Here is a 19,419-nt window from a genome sequence, read left to right as displayed (position 1 = left end):
AGTGTAAAATTTTGGAAAAAAAAATTCACGAACATTAATTGTCTCGCACAACGAGTCTGTGTGCAAAATGTCAGCTCGATTGGATCACGGGAAGTTGGTTAAAAAACGACCGAAAGATTTGCACGGTCGCAAGCAAGCAAGCAAGTGAACTTAATATAAATGATTTAAAAACCACAACAACATTCAACTTAAAATCTGTGGCCGGCAGTGATCTCACATAGAGAAAGAGAGAAGAGCCGGTTCCGAGTAGAAGCCACGAGACCCGGGTACCCGGCCCGCCCACCTCGCAACACGAGAGAAGGGGAAGGAACGTGGTGGTAGTAGTGGGGTGGTGTGTGAAGAGAGAGAAATATACGCCGTCAAACCCCATAACACCCACACACACACACCGCCAAACCCTATTACACCCACACCGCCCTTCCCTTCCCTTCCTTTACCCCCCGGACGCAAACCCCGGGGGTGTTCTTGATCGCCTTGAAATAAATCGCCAGACGACCGGGTGAGTCGCGTTTCTTGATGATAGCCAACGGGGCTCGTTGTTTGTGTCGATTTGCGTTTTTTTTTGGTACAAAGTTGGCGAAATTGCGCGCCGATTTGTGTTGACACCGGCTGCGGCCTACGCGAGTCGGGCTCGGGGGTGGGGCACCGGGCCTCGGATAGTAGCTTGGCCGGGCTGGGCGCTGCCTTTGCCGGCAGGCCGAAGCACGTCGACCCCGTAACCGCCCCCCGATACTGTTAAAACGCCATAACGCCGTATTAAAATCTTACGATAGTTTAATGTGTCAACGTCAGCGGCGTAGAAGGTGTTTATGGCTGTGTATATTCTGTTAGAAATGTAAAAAAAGAAGTATGTACGGTATAGTATTGTATAGTGTGGCATACGTGTCCTATAACGCGCGCACCGTACGCGCTGTAGTCGCATGAATCGTCATCCAGCATCTATCCACTGCTGGATGAAGGCGATATTCCTTCCAAGCCATCGCCCTTTATCTCACGATGATGCTACGATGTGCAAAGCCGCCTATAGCAACTTGCACGCGAGCGAGATTCCGTGGCTCCATCTCCTCACTTTGACGTCCTCTCGTAACGCGTCTATCAAATCCTTGGCTGGCACTGGCAGCATTATTTTAACGATAAGTGAAGCCCGTGATCGATAAACAAACACAAACGCGCATTTAAATAGCCACGTTTCCCGTATTACAGTCGACAGCCAGTTTGAGAAAAGTTACAGACTCGAAACGTGCGTTATTTAACGTTTATATTGACGGCTCATTCAATATAGTGAACAAGCTTGATCATACTTCACCACCGGGGAGGAGACTTGATCGGTTTTCTCTTGCCACTGTTATTAGCCGTGGCCAATAATCGATCTCATCTTGTTCATATTTCCTGGGTTCACTGTTATTCTGCGCTAACCACTGCGCCACCGTTTCACCCCCAGTCCAAAGTTAGATTTCAAAGTCACGGCTGGTGTTAAGTTACACTTACACACATTTGAGAGACGTGAATGCTATTAAGCATATATGTTGTATGACTTAAACGCAACGCCCATTGGGTATCATTAAATATGTCACACGTAAGGAGGGTGTCACTCCCCCCCCCACCACCACCCCTTGTCGACTAGTTTTCTTGCGGGATTAGATGCGACTTTGGCGGTACACGTTGACAGGCCGCAGGGGGGGTGGACCACGGTAGTTTATATGAATTACAGTAAAACCTTGGATTGCGAGTAACTTGGTCTGCGAGTGTTTTGCAAGACGAGCAAAAATTGTAAATAAATGTTAATTTGATCAACGAGCGAGGTCTTGCAATGCGAGTAGTACGTGTATACGCTTTGTCTGCCGAGCATCAAGTTATCACAACTGATATACGAGTGCTTTGATATACGAGTGCTTTGATATACGAGTGCTTTGGATTACAAACACGTTTCCGGAACGAATTATGCTCGCAATCCAAGGTTTTACTGCTACGAATAAACATCGTTTTGCCTTTCACAAAGTGGCCCATTGGCGTATGCTGGTTAACGTCTAAACGTGTAGTTTATACTGGTAGGAACGAAGTGGACCAGACCACCAATAGATTAATGTGTCCGTCCGTCCGTGGGAGGGGTGGTGTTGAGGGTGGTGTTGGAAATGAAAGACTACGAGTCTTTAAATCTCACAGCGTTTCTTGTCAAAACAAACACTTTTAATGAACGTTACACTAGAATACAGTAATTTTTTCTTTAACTCCTCTATACCCGGTCGATATCTCTGTACCGGTACTAAGTATTATTCCTACCAGCCCACCCCGCAGGGTCCTGTTTAGCTTGCCGACACCGTTCACGTAAAATAATGGTCATTTAAATATTCCACACCAGGAATTCGCCACGAGGTGACGGTGACGTCACCACGACGCCTGTGCCAGGCTGTGTGCACTCTGAGACCGCCACGTGCTTTCAGGAAGTCTCTGGACCAGATTCAGCAGGTGCCATGGGTTGTTTGACTGAGATGACCCGTAGATGCACCACCAGCTATAACCCTCCCCACCCACCCCTACTGAGCCAACTTGTTTTCTATTTTATCCACCCGGCGCTCTGCTCGTTGTTGTGAGCGTCGCTTCTCTGTTGTTGGAGGGCGATTGGCTCCAAAATGCTCAGTAGCGTCTGTCACGAGCCTCCTCAAATATGTAAATATGCCACACACACGCGTGCCTTCATACTGCGTTGTTTCAACTGTGTAAACGTGTATAAAACCGTCCATCATCATAATCTTCTCATTATCGATTGAATTGCCGCGACAATGTTTTAAGTACGTGCTCTATGAAGGATACGCCCGCTGGTAACAAGATATCGTATCTCAGCTGTGCATTTCCTCTCCTCAATGCGGTAGCTGATGTCATTATCGGAGTCACTGGTCGCTAAAGATCTATTTTTGCGCAACTACCAACGTCACTCGTGCCACTTCTTCTGTAAGCGTCTCCGAATCGCCCACCGCTCCGTAAATTTGTTCGTAAATAGCCCCAGATTTGTTGTCGTTCAGCACGTGTCAATATGTATTCTCTGAGGGGGCTTTAAAATATTTTCAAAGGGGCGTTGTGGTGGTGTGGAGTGAACAGCGCCGCAGGAGGAGGGGTGGGAGGGGGTCAACCGAGCATCTTTTTTTCTGGTCAGACGAGATCTGCCACGTGTGTGCGGTGGAGGCAATTTTTTTCGTTTAAGGATACCACTTTGATTCATTTCAATGGCACCACCCAACTTAATTCCATCATCCACAAGCATTGGCAGTGGTCGGGTCGGTGGTGTTGAAACGACCGCGTGGTGGTGGTGGTATATCGTGACTTGGCAACTCCCTTTTCATGGCAGACGCGTTTAAAATAACAGCTCAAATAAATTAACGTTGTCACGAAGCAGGACGCAGCTGCTGTGAGGTGTTGTGCATCGTGAGTGTGTCACCCTTACTTAGGCGCGCACTCTTGTGCAGAAATATACAAGTGAACGTGCACGCATAAACACGGCGGTGTCAACAAAGTGATGATATGACAGCATCGCGAGGGTGGGTGGCAGACTTAATCCATCAGTGGCTTAACCGTAACTCACGACGATGATACAATAAACGGTTGCTACGTGTTAGCACTTCATGAACAATATTATAAAAAAAAAAGATTTATTGTAAGGCTCCCTCCAAGATCACATTTTTGAAAACGTGAAGTTAATCGTTTGTCACTATCACATTGAAGTAAACACTTGGTCCAAAATCCGTGTATTACAAAGTGCAGCATGATTTTGAGAGAAAATAAGTACAACATTAGCTCCGGCTTAATTAAATATCGCTGTCATTAGGTGTTTTTGGCTGCTGCTTGTGCGACACATGCCTAAGCTGTCCCTTGAGTTTTTATCAGAAATGACAGTGAACACTGGGAGAACGTGATACGGGCTCATGGTTTTTTTTTCTATCTTAGAAGACTGTAAGCCTGTACAAAGCCGATTACTGATATTTAATCTCATACATTTTCATACGCTGAATGTTTGTTGTGTGCCGCAAAACTTTTGACAAAACTGAGCGCCCGTCAACATCTCGGGCCAAGAAAAGCCCGCAGCGTGTGGAGATTTAATCATGCCGATTACCTCACTTCAATATATTTGTTACAAAGAATTAAGGCTTAATTAATGTGCGGCTGATTTACTGTGATTAGCACGTTGCAGACCAGGTTTTCCAGCTGTGAAATGTAATTGTTGCAAAATGCCTCCCATAAATTACAGCAGCCCTTCCCATAACCCAACCCCGTGCCCTGGGCCAGATTTTGGTATGCATTCTTTTTAAGAATTACATTTTTTTTTAACTTAAGCTACCAGTGTACTGGATTTCCTTAGGGCCAGATTTAGGTATGTCGCCTTTGTAAGAATTACATTTTTTTTTAAAGCTTCACTACCAGCAGTGTGCTGGATTTTCTGTACAGTATGAGAATTCCCCAAACTCCCAAAACCAAACCTGTAATGTTTAAGACTTGTATAGCTCGTAACCGATTATAGTTGCATTAACAATATAACTACTTACATCCCTTCGGCATTACACTGCTGAATGAAGGCCTTTGGCATTACACTGCTGAATACCATGTTGATTTTGAGAGTTATTTAACTATACTTCCCCACCCTGGTCCACGTGGTTTGGTGAAGAGAGGGGCCCAGGTCCATTTGCAATATCACTCCCCAATGATGTAAGCCGTGGCTAAGAGTCCAAAGAGCAGCGTTATAACCACTGAGCCACTACTCTATTATCATTCATAAACTTGTTATTCAACTTTTAAAAATGCGTGTTTCTGAAAAACTGCGGACAATAAATTAGGCTTTTACACAATAGTAGCCCTGTATTGATACACTGATACATGCGTCACATTGCACACATGATAATTTAACGTTGTTTCATTTGGATATGTCATGTGTGATCGGCTCACATCCCCTCAGCCTACAGCTACTGCATTCACCACGATGCCAAAAACAAGTAGAATCTTTATTTAAATCCTGTTCACGGTTCAAGAAATCGAATAATTACATGCCTGCTCACTGTTCGAAATGCTGGGATGCTAACTGCTGGGAATGACTTTTCTTTGTATAATCCAGGTCTCTGTTGGATGGTGGTCAAATCGAGCAGAGCCTGCCAGCTGGACATTTGGCCACGTTGAAGCCTGCATAGCGTCACTCGTGCTTGGATGCGCTGCTCGTCGAAGGGCGGACATGAGCTCGTTGAAGCCCAGCGGGCTAAAGGCCCCCAGCAAGATTGCCAAACCGGCCAGTGCGATCGCCAGGCCCTGCAGAGATGGTGAGTGACAATTATAATTAGCCCCTTACCCACGTTTACGTCATCGGAACGGAATCGATTCCGAAGGGAATCGAAAGTAAAAGGTCGTGCGGGAGGGCGCGTGGCACAGTTTGGCGCCAGCTTCTCTATCGTACGGTTGTGTTGGTAGAGTTTTCTGCGGTGAGTGCTGCAAAATGTCTTTTAAAAACAGCAACGCTATGCCTCTCTAAATAAAATTAACGTGAACCGCTTGTGCGTACTGAGATTCGGCGGTGAACGGGAACCCACCCTGCAACTTTCAGACGTCTCGGAAAGGGTAAAAGTCCAAAGTCAAAGTGGTTTTCTTCTAAAATGAACATTGAGGCGGTGCTCATTTGGACCCTCGAATGACACCCACTAAATGAGCCTAACAGGTCATAGGCCCTTACTCCTAAAGTAAAATCTATTCTGTTTACAGCCCTGAGCCATTGGTGGACATTCCTCAATCTTATGGTGGGGGAAAGTGTCTCCATAGGATAACCACTATTGACTTGCCCACAAAGTGATAATAATTTTTGTCGATTCCAGAGGGATGATGGGCTGAGGTTAACACCCGCCCAAGATTTGAACTCGCAACCTTTTAGCACTGAGCCACCTGGCTGCTTACAAATACTCATGCCCTTTAACCTCTTTCCGCCATACAACTGGGTTGTGCCGAGCCAGACTGCCACATTTCAGGTTTGCAGCAGGTCGTCTTTCCACTGCAGAAGCCAAGCCGTGCTGCTGACGTCACGCGCAGTCGGTGAATCAAGACGCACGTAGATGACACGTGCGTCTTGAGGTGCCGTGGTGACGAGATGTTAACTACCTCACCTGGTATGCAGGAGGTCGTGGATTTGATCCCTACCCTGACTCGTGTTGTATATTTGGACTTTGAATGTTCTCCCTGTGGTCGCGTGGGTTTTCCTACAGGCCCTCTGGTTTTTACCCTCCACATTTTAGGATCAACGTGCATTTAAGAGTATTTGGCTGCCATAAATGTCCACATGACGAGAAGCCACTTTGTTGAGCTATCATTTGTGGCCAGGTCACTTCTGAAAAAGAGCTATACAGCTCAGTGTGCCTTACCTTGCAAATTAAAAATAGCTTATGAATTGTTTAGACTCGACGACGCAGTTTCCTTCTGGGGTTACGGACTGACTTCACACGCAGTGAAAGAGCCAGTAAGCCCGGCCCTGTCCCTGCTTGACCCCGAGCCAGATTTGAGATGTCGTCTTGTGAGGCCAGTGTATATGTGCACGTGCATTAGAGTCTGTCTTGGCACCGCAAATAACCAGTGGAAAATGACTGCGAAGGCTTTGCGTTGTCTCGACACAGATGTGCCAGTGGAAGAGGGGTATTACTTGCCCAGGAAAACCTCGCTGAGCCTCAAAACTGTTTTTTACGACAGTTTCACCACTTTGGAATGTTTGGCTAATTACATTTGGGAGTGTGTGGTTTCCATTCTGCCATCTTCGGGCGAGCTCGCAGCTCATTGCCGTGCATCTTCATTGGGATTACATTGGCATTTACATGTCTCCTTACTCTGTAATTATTGGCGACACTGTCGCGTGTTTCAGTCACTGCCAGGGTTTCTCAAGTTTCATTAATGATGTCACTAGAGTGTAGCGACAGTACCGAGCGAGTGGTGCTGTATGTGCGGAATCTCTCCCTAGCACCTGAGGTGAGTATACCATGGGAGAGGTTGAGTGAGGGCACAACAGTCTGGGTGAACCCGAGGGGGCACGTGACCGGATGAGGTGGTAACGAGGACCAGAGAGGAGGTGAGAGGGACACGTGATGTGGGCCCCGAATCGTCGAGAAGGATCTGGAAAAGGGGCGTGGCCAAGGGCTGGGTCAGGCTACGCCGCAGCGGATAAAATCTGAGTCCTGGCGGTGATCGTGGTTGTTCATCTCTGGGAAGAAACCCTCTGTCTTCGTGGGTCCTCGGTCTCGGGTCTTTGCGCACGTGGACCAGGCAGCGTGTTGGCTGTCCTGGTCCGATTTACTAGTTATCCCATCCAGTGTGTAGATAGTCACCTGTGGTGTTCCACCTCCAAGTGTATATAGTTACTCGTGGTGGTCACCACCCTGAGTCGTTATCCGGTTAAGTAGAGAGTTACCTGTTGGGATAATGAACAAACGTGTTGCCTCCAAGATCAAGTGTGCGCCTCAATTGAAGCCATTACACTTCTGACCCAACTCAGATTGTATTTCCATGCTTACACATTTCCTTGGCTCAAATACAAATTAAGTGGCCATACGCTGCATGTATCTGATTGGCGATTGATATTTTGATTCAGACCTTAGGTGTGTGTGCGTTTGTGTGTTTCAAGCTGCTGACCTCTCCTTTGCAAGCCCATTGTGCTAACCGTTCACCTTGCCACCACCGCGGAACATTTTCAAGATCTTGTGCGTGGAGCGCTCGTGTTGTGGTTAGAGCACCCCGCTGTGAACCCGGCAAACCGAGTTCAATTCCCACTCGCAGTTAGTTAACGTCAGTCACGAATATATAGGGCCTCCCCTAGGTCAACTCGGCCTTAAATGAGTAGCTGCTGCAATGTCTAAAACAGCATTTGGGAGACAAAGGTGGCCAGGCGTGGTGCTAGCCACCCATCCATCCATGTGCCATGCCAGCCATAATAACAGCGCATGAACAGCACTTGCTCCAACAGTGTCAAATGCCACATGGGGGATCTTTATCTTTGTTTGTCAATATGTCGTGGGTTCAACTGAGTAGCAGACGCATTTCTTGGACGCAACACATTTATTAATACCAACACACGGGGTAACTGTCCCTTAACAAGATAACAACCTATGGTGGTAGACCACCAGGCTAACTGCACTTATTACACAGGAGCTAGCTACAACGGACCAGACCACAGCTTGGGTCCAGGTCCACGTCTTGGTGACTTCGTGTTGGACGTAGAACGTAGATTCTACAGAATGAACAACAGCAGCCGGTCCTTCTCGGGGACCGGCTTATATCCTCTGTGGTGTGTCCGGCTCCGCCCTTAGCCACGACCACCTTCTAGAATCCTCGAGCAGGATCTCGACCCTGACACGTGACCACCCCTAGCCCCTACCTGGGGGCCCCCTGAGTAGACTTTACCGGTCACGTGTCCATCGGGGTCAACCAGAGTGCCATGGCCCTTAGTAACCTCATTTCCATGGCTGGCACTCTCACACCCTATCCTGTAGGGGTCGGCACTGCACGCAGAGCGTGGCGCCATCTAGCACTGTCTAGGGCCGGTACTGCACCCACATATATACGTGGTGTCCGCAATGTCACTACATTGCACGCCGTTCCTCTCTCGGGCCGGCATTACACAGTGACATCCGCGATGTCACTACAAATAGATATGGGGACGTGTTTACCAAACAGCAGGCACATGCAGCAGTATTTCTGATTGAATTTGTATATGAACGGAGAAGATTTATACTTCTGGAAGATTTTATTGTGTTAGGTGATGAGCAACGCGGAAACTATAAAATAGCCTGCACACACTACAGGGACTACACTTGCGAACAACTTCGGTTCCAGAGGTCTGTTCGTAAGTCAATTTGTTCCTAAGTCCAACTTTACTCTTGTCGATTCCAAACATGTTGTACGGCGTGTACGCTAAACTCAGGGAATGATTTAAAAAGTTGTAGATACCACTGGTTCTTCATGTTCTGCAGATCTAGATGCCACCATCGCCATCTATTACGCGGTGGTTAAACTTTCGACTCTTGGTCCAAACAGGCAACTGGACATACGGACAGGTTTGTTCGTATCTCATAAGTAGAGGAGTCCCTGCACTGCCTGTGGAAGAGCCTCCATTAGAGGGAGTTCTAGAGAGACAGTCAAGAGGGTATTTGGCCTACCCTCTCATGCTGATCAGACGTCTTGGAAGCGGTGGGTGTACCCACACTTTACCCCACTACACGTGACCTGCCAATGGACTGACTGTGGTTGTACCAATTTATACTGCTGGGTGAGCAGAGGCGATGTGGGGGAGGCAGGGGGCAGTGGTGGGATTTTAGAAACTTGCATTATTGTTCATACATGCGGCGCCGGAACATCAAATCAAATTGGAGAATTCTACGTTGCAAGTTATGCTTAGCCATGCACCTTTTACCACCGCAGAATATTGTCAAGATCATGCACAACGTCAACCGTAGTGCAGTCAACATCGAATAACTTTTGTTTTCTAAGCAATATTCATATATGTAAGCCAATATCGCTGCCACATTTTACCGTTGACTGCCGCTCCTCAATGTTCCATGAGAGAATACTAATTTCGCTTCTCGAGGAAAACACTGTGTGGCCTGTGTTATGAATTTTAATTTGCCAATGGAATTATGCAAGATTTTTTTGTACATTATTTTCTATTCGGATTATTATTCCACGGGCTTTGTGCTTCCATTAACAGCGTGGCTTAGAGCTCGGGTTAACATTTAAAATCCTATGTACTGTGGGATTAAAATACATTTTAACCTTGATCTCCCGAGAAAAATTCACCTTGGCGGCAGGCACTGGAAGTTGCTGTTGGCTTCGCGGCTCACAGTGCACCATGGCGTAGCATCGTTTGCCAGCTCGCGTTGCACCGTGGTGCTGGATAAGGTGGCTCCTAAGGGACGAGCAGATAGAGCTGAGGCCACACGCGGTACGTCGTGACGCAGATAACTGGTGCTATTAATAGGACGAAATACCGATGACGGCTACCGCGAGGACTCATTCAGCGTGACGAATTATTTTTAATTGCCGCTTTTGTGCGAGGGTCCGCCTAAAACGAGGCACGGTGTGGAAAATTGTACGTCCGACACCGGTGTAATTCTATTATTTCCTAAATATATGTTCAGTATATGCTAGGCGCGGATGCTGCCGCTGCGGTTGTTAATGGTTGGCAGTGCGCTGGACTTGCAAATCCAGAGGGTCGCCGGTTCAATCCCCACGCATCTCCCGGCGCGGCAATAGACTTGGCTGCCCTCTGCTGGCCACCCTGTGAGCCCACCATGTGCCATGGACCGCTTTCTCCTTAAATTGTACCGTAGTAGATGCTCTCCAAAATAATGACGCACAAAGTTAAACCACTCGAGACACCTGCCTAACATACATATACATGGTTTACATTCGCGTGCCGTTTGGAATTAACGTAGAGTTTTATTTTATGCAACAATAACGCACAAAGTTAAACCACATATACAGGTAGTCCCCGAATTACGATATTTTTCAATCTTACGATGGCGATAGCGATATGACAAAATTGCCATCAACAACCTAACATTGTTCAAGTATGCAGACGACAGACAGAATCTTGGTGAGTACAGTACAATATGATACATTACGATACATTCAATGCATGTATGTTACGTAGCTTTAGCGATTTCATTTTAAGGTTACCATGATACGATACGTTCAATGTATGTCAAAAGTTTTTATAGCAGATAGGATTGTTTCTTGAAAAAACTTTCTATTAAATTGCAGTTCATATTGGTTAGGTTAAGAATTTACCTTGTTTTTTTACTTTACATTTTACTGTGCAATACAGTATTGTAATTAATAAATACATACAGTATATAGTTTATACAGTACGGTATTGTAAATTGCTCTGTTTTGATAAATTATCACCATTCTTTAAGACTCCTGGGTAGGCTAGGCCATCTTCGACTTACGATATTTTCGACTTACGATGAGGTCGTCGTAACGCATCTCCATCGCAAGTAGAGGACTGCCTGTATAACCTCTTGATGTAACAGCTCTCTCGCTGGTTCAGCAGTTCCACTGCTGGATTATTTTTTCCATCTGAGAACGACCGCTTGTGTTACGATCGAAACGTCGTGATATATAATTTTTTATTTTATTTTTCTACCTACGTGACTTTACCGAAAGAACCAAAGAGTAATGACAAGGTGAGACGTTGATCTAATTTGTGTTTTCCCCAACTCCCAAACGCCAACAATCCAAATTGCATTATATGTTGCTTTTGTTTCAACGATTGCATGCGACTACTTTTCCCATTTGCCTCAATTTCACACGAGCTGTTTACATTTGGATTTTTTGATTAAGTCTGTTTATTTTTGTTCATGGATCTTGTATAATTTAATTTGTTTTTGGTTTCCATTTGATTTGTTTTCTTTACTTTGTTACGTATTTATTTTTCAATCAGTCTCCTTTGGAAAAAGGGGTGTTTGTCTCAAATTTGATATTTACTCTTGGGACATTGCATAACAATACTAATTAGGTGTACCTTAAACTGAAAGGTATTACCCAGAAACCACATAGGAGTGCTGAAAATTCCCACCAGTTGAGCTGGTTTAATTTCACGCTTAAACCTTTTACAGTTTAAGATGTACTTCAATACTATTGTTATTATGTTACATTCCAAGAGTCAACACCACATTTGATATCAACGGCTCATTTTTCAAGAAACGCTGATTAAACATAGATTTAAAAAAATTAAAACGCATTAAAAATCTACCGAGACTCAACAGAGCGCTATGCCACGTGCACAATTCGACACACGTCCGATGCACTCTGAGAGTTTCGATTTAAAGCTTTTGTGACTGCAGGGATTCATCTTCTTGGTTCTTTCGGTAAAATAATAATAATAATAAAATAATTCTCACGACGTTTCGGCCACAACGTAAGCAGCCGTCCTCAGGTGAAGAACAGGTCTGTCGGAAAGACAGCGTCTGAAGAACAGGTCTGTCGGAAAGACAGCGTCTGAAGACGTTGTGGCCGAAACGTCGTGAGAATTATTTTATTATGTTTTTTATATTATTATTTTATTATTTCCCTTCTACGTGACTTTACCGAAAGAACCAAGAAGAGCACTCTGAGAGGTTAAGAATCGGGCCTTGACGTTTAAGGTAATCGTGACCTGCCTAGCATTCTTCTGTTTAACATCTCGCCGTGGTGGTGAGATGTTGGCTACCTTGCCTGGTATGCAAGAGGTCATTGATTCGATCCCGGCCCTGACGCCTGCTGTATATTTGCAGTTTGGGTGTCTCTCCCCCCACGGTCACGTGGATTTTTTCCCGTGTTCTCCAGTTTTTCCCTCCGCATTTGGAATCAACATGTGTTTAGAGTATTTGGCTGCTATAAATTTCCACTCGTTAAGCCACTTCGTTGAGTTATCATATGTGTCCAGGTCATTAAATAAAAGAGCTCTATATTTTATTGGGCCTTACCTAATGAAAAAAAAAAAAGCTTGAATAGCACTCTCCCAATGTGTGTGCGACAGTTAAAGGTGGAGCGACGCCGTCCCCATCGGCGCCATCGTCCCCTCCCGAGTCGGAATGCGGCAGCGTGGCCGCGGGCAGCGGCGGCGGCGACGAGTCGGCCTTCGCGGTGGGCGAGCGCGTCTTCGTCAACGGCGCCAAGGCCGGCACGCTGCGCTTCCTGGGCCCGGCGCAATTCGCCCCGGGCCGCTGGGCCGGCATCGAGCTCGAAGAACCCGTCGGCAAGAACGACGGCTCGGTGGCGGGCGTGCGCTACTTCCAGTGCCGCCCCTTGCACGGCGTCTTCACGCGGCCCTCCAAGCTGGCATCGACGGCTGACGAAGGCGAGGCCGCCGAGACCGACGCGTCTCCTAACGCCGCGACGGCCGCTACGGCGACGCGAGCGTCTTCCAGCGGCGCCACCCCTCCGTCCTCCTCTTCCGAGGCCGCCACCGTCTCGTCCCCGCAGGTCATGACCCCGGCAAGCTCGGCGACCCCCAAAAGTATTCCCGTGACGACGACAAAGCCGCCGTCGTTGCCGCCGCCGACAGCCAGGCCGCCCTCGTCCACACCCGCGTCGATGAGCAAGATGACGAGCGGGTCGGTGTCGAACCTGTCGGAAGCCGGGTCGATGAAGAAGGGCGAGCGGGAACTGAAGATTGGCGACCGCGTACTGGTAAGGACACATCATCGATAATAATAGTGCTGATGGTAATGTTTCAGCAACCATCAACTCTTCCTAGAGCTCCCGACCGCACGTCTAACCTTCCGACACCAAATAAGCATTGACCTCATTGTGGAGAATGCAAAAAAAAAGAATGCAGACGATACATCTCCACCTAAAAAAATTTAAGAATGGTAACGACACAACCAACCGGCCGCATGGCCTTCTGTAAGTGCATCGTTTTCAGAAGCATTGTTTCAAGACGAGCAAAACTCTCGAACGGTTTCGACATTGCAGTGTCTCATCAGTACATCCAATGCGATCCTGATATCGTCGTTCTTATCACGCAAGGATATCAAGAAGGCGCTGCTTTTGCCAGTAGGGGGCAATGTTGGCTCGTTGGGAATGCACTTTAGGATTCTTTCATCAATCTCACCGCTCATCCGTCTTGTCGGCAACATCGTTTTTCTTGTCTCTAGCTGTCACGAAACCTCCCAGGATGCTTCAACACCGTTTCACGTGTGCCTGGCCGTGGTCCATCCCAGGGTGAAGTTTGGGCTGTTTTTCATTTTCCCTCCTTTGAGATTACCGCGATCACGTCGTGTTTCATGCACGCAAATTCTCATTCCGTCATCGCCGCGCGACCGCTGAAAATAGGCCGCACGGCAGTCTAATTTCACGCTCATGTAAATGACTGCATTTTACGTCTTTGTTTACAATAAATCTCAACTTAAAGGGTCTCCAACATCTGCGGCATCGTACCTTTGCACAACGACGACCAATGTCACTTTCCCCCTTGTTGCCCAATAAATATGTAAATGTTTGTCGGATGGTTTCCGTGGCAGGTGACTCTTTTTAACAGCCTTGAAACTGGCTTGAAATAATAGGAGCTCGTAATGGGCATGAAATAATACGTACCACGTAACGGTATTCTCACCGCATTTAATTTGCTAAATATACGTGCATGAAAGTTTTCGAGCACATTTTATATGCACAATATACGACATAACAGTATTTGAGTGCATTTAATATGGATTTGATACAGTGTAATGGTATTCTAGTTCATTTAGTAATACATTATAGGCTACGTAATGCTACTCCCGTGCAACTAAATGTTATAATGTCATATTGTTATCCAGCAGTATAAATGGGTATGCCGCGCTTAGTCGGTCTGCAGATCGCTTGCGGTGGGGTGAAGTGTGGGTATCAACAACCTCTTCCAATATGCCTGGCCAAGGTGGATGAGAAGACCAAATTACCTCTCGAGGGCATATGGTGGCCCTTCCACCAGCAGTGGTGTGAGCTAGAAATTGCAGGGCTAAACATTTACCTTCTACTAATATCTGTGATTTTATTTGTTTCCCCCCAGAGCGTATTATTGCTGGTGTGTCGCACTGTCCATTCTGTTCTTGCGCATAATGCCAGCGCATACCGCTCCCTCTTTAAACACCGCTTGGTGTGACCTTTCCCCTCTCCCCTCCCAAGGTGAGTGGCACGAAGGCGGGCGTGGTGAGGTTTCTTGGCGAGGCGGACTTTGCCAAGGGCGAGTGGTGCGGCGTGGAACTGGATGAGCCTCTGGGCAAGAACGACGGCTCTGTGGCTGGCACCAGGTACCAGATAATTCGAGCCCCCTCCTCTGTAGACCAATGAGAAGCCGACCCCACGTGTGCGGTCTATTGGGCAAGGTGGGCCCGTCGAGCATATCTTCTCTGAAGCTTCAGCCACGCTCTACTGCGGTTGAACTGACGAATCTCACCTGCCCTCCTCCATCGTTGTGCTGTCTGCCTTCGTCCCCATTATCCTGTTGGTCCCTTAGGCCTCCTGCAATTGGATCGCGACTCTTCATGGTTACCACTACCAATTTTGACCGCGATTGCAGTGCGAGTGGCTGTGAAAACAGAGCCTAACGATAGCAGTATTAACAACAACAAACTGGTTTCATCTTTTCCACCCCATTCCCCCCCCCTTGCATGAAGATATTTCCAATGCCAGCCCAAGTACGGCCTCTTCGCTCCGACGCACAAGGTGACGCGAATCGGCTTCCCGTCCACGACGCCGGCTAAGGCGAAGGCCGGCGGCGCCGTGCCGGGCACGCGGCGCACCGTCAGCTCGGGCATCGCCGCGCTCAAGCGCAGCCCCAGCGCCTCCTCCATCAGCACGCTCAGCTCCGTGGCCTCGTCCGTGAGCGCCAAGCCCAGCCGCACCGGCCTGGTACGTTTTTTTATTACATTTTTTATTATATATAGATATTTTTTTACATTTTTTTTTTACCCAGGAAAGGAGGTCCACTGATCTATGTAGCTCTTTTTCAGAAGCGACCTTGCCATCACAAATGATAGCTCAACGAAGCGGCTTATCACCTACACCAAACCCACCCAAACCCACCCAAACCCACCCAAACCCACTCCACGTGTGTGTGTGTCCACGCAGCTGGCGGAGACGTCCGCCCGCTACTCGCGCAAGATCGCGGGGAACACGGCGCTCCAGGAGGCGCTCAAGGAGAAGCAGCAGCACATCGAGCAGCTGATGGCCGAGCGGGACATGGAGCGCGCCGAGGTGGCACGAGCCACCAGCCAGGTTGGGGAGGTGGAGCAGGAGCTGTCTCTCGTAAGACACGCGCACTCGCAGGTGAGGCTCCCAATGATCATATTCCACTTCGGTCCATTCTTGATCTTCGCGATCACTGTGATGGGGCGGGTGGGGAGGGGAGGCAGTCTGCTTCGGTTCGGTTCGTGACGCATCGATGCGTCACTGCGTCTCTTCTCCGCTGCTGCTTCTTCGCTGATCTCTTTACATTCATCTTTGGTCTGTTATTCTTGTTGTTGTTGTCGTCCTTTATTTAACCAGAAGGTTAAATAAATAAACCCATTTAGACGCACGAAACAACATTGTGCCTCTTGCAAGTGTGACCTTTCATGGTGCTAGATCGCTGCCCTCATTCCCACTGCCGATGCATGCCATTGTCATTATCGTCATATGCATAAGTTTTATTGAAAACTTCATCCTCATCATGCATATGTAATTTGTATAAAATTATCAGCATCGCATGTTTCATCACTTAGCATCCCCATCTTTATTGATTTTCCCCTGCTGGATGTAGGCCTCCAAACCTCGTCACCATTCTTCACAGACCATTTCCCTCCTGCGGATGAGCCGATGTCTTTGCGCCGTCTGCACGGCGGTTATCTTCACGGTCATCTATTCTCCTTTATGTTGCCATTTTCTCTCGAGTCTCATTCGTCCGTGCTTTCCGTGCGATCTTCCTCGTGTTCCGTAAACAGTTTGTGGTTGAAGCGGAGGAGAAGATGGACAGCCTGCGGACTCTGGTGGAGGCAGCCGATCGTGAGAAGGTGGAGCTGCTCAATCAGCTGGAGGAGGAGAGACGGTGAGTGAGAGAGTTGGGGTCACACCATTGATTCCCAATTAGTAATAACAATCATCGGTAATTATTTGACAGCCATTTTTATCGATGAACTGCAATGAGTCCTCGTCACGTGTCGGTCAAACCAACGTTTAAATTAAATAAAGTGGAATAAGCCGAAAAGAATGAAGAGTCAAATGTTCCCGCTTGTTCTGCTGTAGATGCTCGTTGCATGGCATTTAAACCGATATATTTGTTTTACTCTCAAGAGACGGATGGTTTTGGACAAAAGTCGGTGAAAAAACTAAAATGTACGTGATGGATTGTTGTGAGTTGCCTGTTTATCAATAAAATCAGCAGTTTGTAATTCCTGCAGACAGAATTGGAATTGGGTGGGAAAAAAACAAATGGAATATTAGTTTTTTTTACGCGTTCAATGGTCGAGTGAGCTGAAGCTATCAAAAAGTCGCTCCGCTTGAGAAGCCAGTTTAATCACGGGCGGCGGAAACCCAGACTTGAACCCAGCGGATCTGTGTGGGGTGCCAGCTCGCACTTCTATCGTTTAATTAGCTTCATGAGCCACCCGGTCAACTCCCAAAGACTCTAAAATGGATTGCATTGGAGTGTGGGAGATGTCCTTACGTTTAAGTTGATTTTCTTTGTTACACAGACGATGGTCCTGTTTATTGATCGAGGAGGGCTAAAAACAGAACAGGACACGAGAGTACAAATAGTTCCACTGAATTAGAGTTTCAGTTTCCACTGAAATAGAGTTTCAGTAGAACTGAGCGGCTATTTAAAGTTTCTCCTTTTGAGTTAACGTCTTTAATCGAATGAAGTACCCTTTTAGATTAAATGTACCATCTAAAATAAAAGCCTGCGAGAGCGTGGTAATCTTGAGAGTTATTACACGAAACAGAGTTTTAATAGAAATTCAACTTTCCTCTCAGTTGAGTTTCGTGTTTAACATTTGTTTTTACCTTCATGGGATGTGGCTGGGTGGTTCAGGGTTCAGAGAGGGGGCAATGAACCAGCACCTTTAAGAGCCTGTGTTCGAATCCAGGTTTCACCTGCGAGTTTGATCGTCACAGCCCCAATGACCAAAGACACAATAATCGGCAATTCGTTGTTTTTTTCCACCAAAAATAAATCCAGCTTTGAGAATCGACAACAAAAATATTCCGGTTGAGGGCCGTGCGGTGAACATTTCACTGTTGTAGGGCCCGTGTGAAAGTGCGTTCCCTCTAGCAAATGATGAGGCCGCTTGACGCTTGAAGGCATCTCCAGAAGTCGCATGAAGGGATTCCCTCTGGCCTGTGATCCGTGGGCGATATCGCCCTCGGCCGGAGGGCCGTACTCTAACAAAGTGACGATGCACTGCGCTCGTGAGAGTTCTGGATGGACGCGTCATCTCTTGCCGCGATGGCGACAGAGAGACAACGAGAAAAACAAAGATTTGAAGCTTTCGTGACTGCAGGAATCCATACTCTTTGGTTCTTTCGGTAAAGTCACGTAGGTATAAAATAAAATAGATCACGACGTTTTCCACCTGATGATGATTGCTTGTGTTGCAATCGAAACGTCCTGATTTATTTTATTTTATACCTACGTGACTTTACCGAAAGAACCAAAGAGTATAAGAACAAAAAAGACAGTATTTTAATTGAAAAACGAAAAACTTTAGGGGAGAAATTCGTAAATGGTCACGTGCGCGCGCATGTATTTTTAATTGTATTCAGTTTCTCCCACTTAACGTTGTCTTCAACAGAAGGGTGGAAGACCTGCAATTTCGGGTGGAGGAGGAATCCATTACGAAGGGCGACCTGGAGGTACACCGAGAGCATATAGTCTTTGTCAAGATGTTTAAAAATAATCGGCGTGTAAGAAATCGCAAGCACGTTCCTCACTGGTACATCAGGCACCATTGGATAGGGGGAGGCAATGATTGCCCATACTCAACTGATGATTCCTAACCGGCATGATACTAGCCCACATTCTTGTTTGATCCCGCGGCGGTCACAGCCATGCAGACTCCCAACTGTTCCATTCGTACGGGATGAGAGTGTTGTCCCCTTTGCATGCGTGCGTTTTCTCCGGGTGCTCCATTTTCCTTACATGAATATAAACACTCATTAATTGGTCGAAAACACCTTAATATGTAGATGAGCGCAGAGCTTGGGGTGGGGGGCACAATTTGGTTGCTGGGTCACCGCCTGGCTGCCGCCTTCCCGCTGGACTTTAGTCAAAAACTGCTGGGCATCTGTTAAAAAGAGCTTTATAGCTTATCGGATTCCTCCGGTATAAACAAAGATTCTGATTCTGATTGTCTGTGGCTCCTCCTCTCGCCTCTGGAGTCTCGCCTCTCTCTTAAAAATAGCGAGTGAATACCATGCGGTGGCGAGGTACAAGTTGAAATCGTGCTTTTTTAATTCAGTACGATGCTGGGACTCGTGTGCCACACCTATTTAACTAATTTCTTCACAACTGATTTTTGTGTTTAGCTTGTTGTCTTCCCCCCCCCGCACACCTCCGATTAGCACGGTTGTCTATGTACGGTGTGAAAGAAGTTCAATGTAAGTGCATACATACGTGTATGACGACAGCTGGTGCGGCGTTGCCAATTGCCACTCTCTGTTGCCTGTTGCGGTGGCAACCTCTTGCAGCGATGGCTCCTTCTTGCAGCAGTGGTCCCTTCTTGCATGTGCATGAGCTGTCACGCAACTTCTCTGGATCTGTGTGTCTTTACGTGTGCACGTGCACTTATTCCCGTCGGGTTCAATCGGTTTGTGCTGACAAGTCGGCTGTGTGTGTGTGTGTGCGCGCGTGTCTTTATTGTCAAATGGCCAGCAACGAACAGCACTGTTAGCAAAGTAGTAATCGTTATCGATTACAAC

General features: G+C 47.1%; 1 protein-coding gene across 2 annotated transcripts in view; it reads left to right on the top strand.

Moving 5' to 3' along the window:
* Positions 1-286: 286 nt before the first annotated feature.
* The window catches only part of LOC133348812 (CAP-Gly domain-containing linker protein 1-like), a 77,221-nt gene continuing 58,088 nt past the window's right edge, over positions 287-19,419 (top strand). For both annotated transcript variants that reach the window (XM_061561826.1, XM_061561825.1), the window contains exons 1-8: positions 287-499; positions 5,099-5,297; positions 12,524-13,176; positions 14,650-14,774; positions 15,141-15,375; positions 15,595-15,792; positions 16,446-16,549; positions 18,294-18,354. In XM_061561826.1, the coding sequence (XP_061417810.1) occupies positions 5,213-5,297; positions 12,524-13,176; positions 14,650-14,774; positions 15,141-15,375; positions 15,595-15,792; positions 16,446-16,549; positions 18,294-18,354 (1,461 nt within the window). In that variant the 5' untranslated portion in view covers positions 287-499; positions 5,099-5,212. The remainder of the gene's footprint in view (positions 500-5,098; positions 5,298-12,523; positions 13,177-14,649; positions 14,775-15,140; positions 15,376-15,594; positions 15,793-16,445; positions 16,550-18,293; positions 18,355-19,419) is intronic.

The sequence above is a fragment of the Lethenteron reissneri genome, chromosome 28 (assembly GCF_015708825.2).
Source record: "Lethenteron reissneri isolate LAM-NWPU_2019-01 chromosome 28, ASM1570882v1, whole genome shotgun sequence".
In the NCBI taxonomy this organism is placed as follows: domain Eukaryota; kingdom Metazoa; phylum Chordata; class Hyperoartia; order Petromyzontiformes; family Petromyzontidae; genus Lethenteron; species Lethenteron reissneri.
Note: the sequence above shows the minus strand (reverse complement) of the source record. Positions and strands in the feature narration are given on the sequence as shown.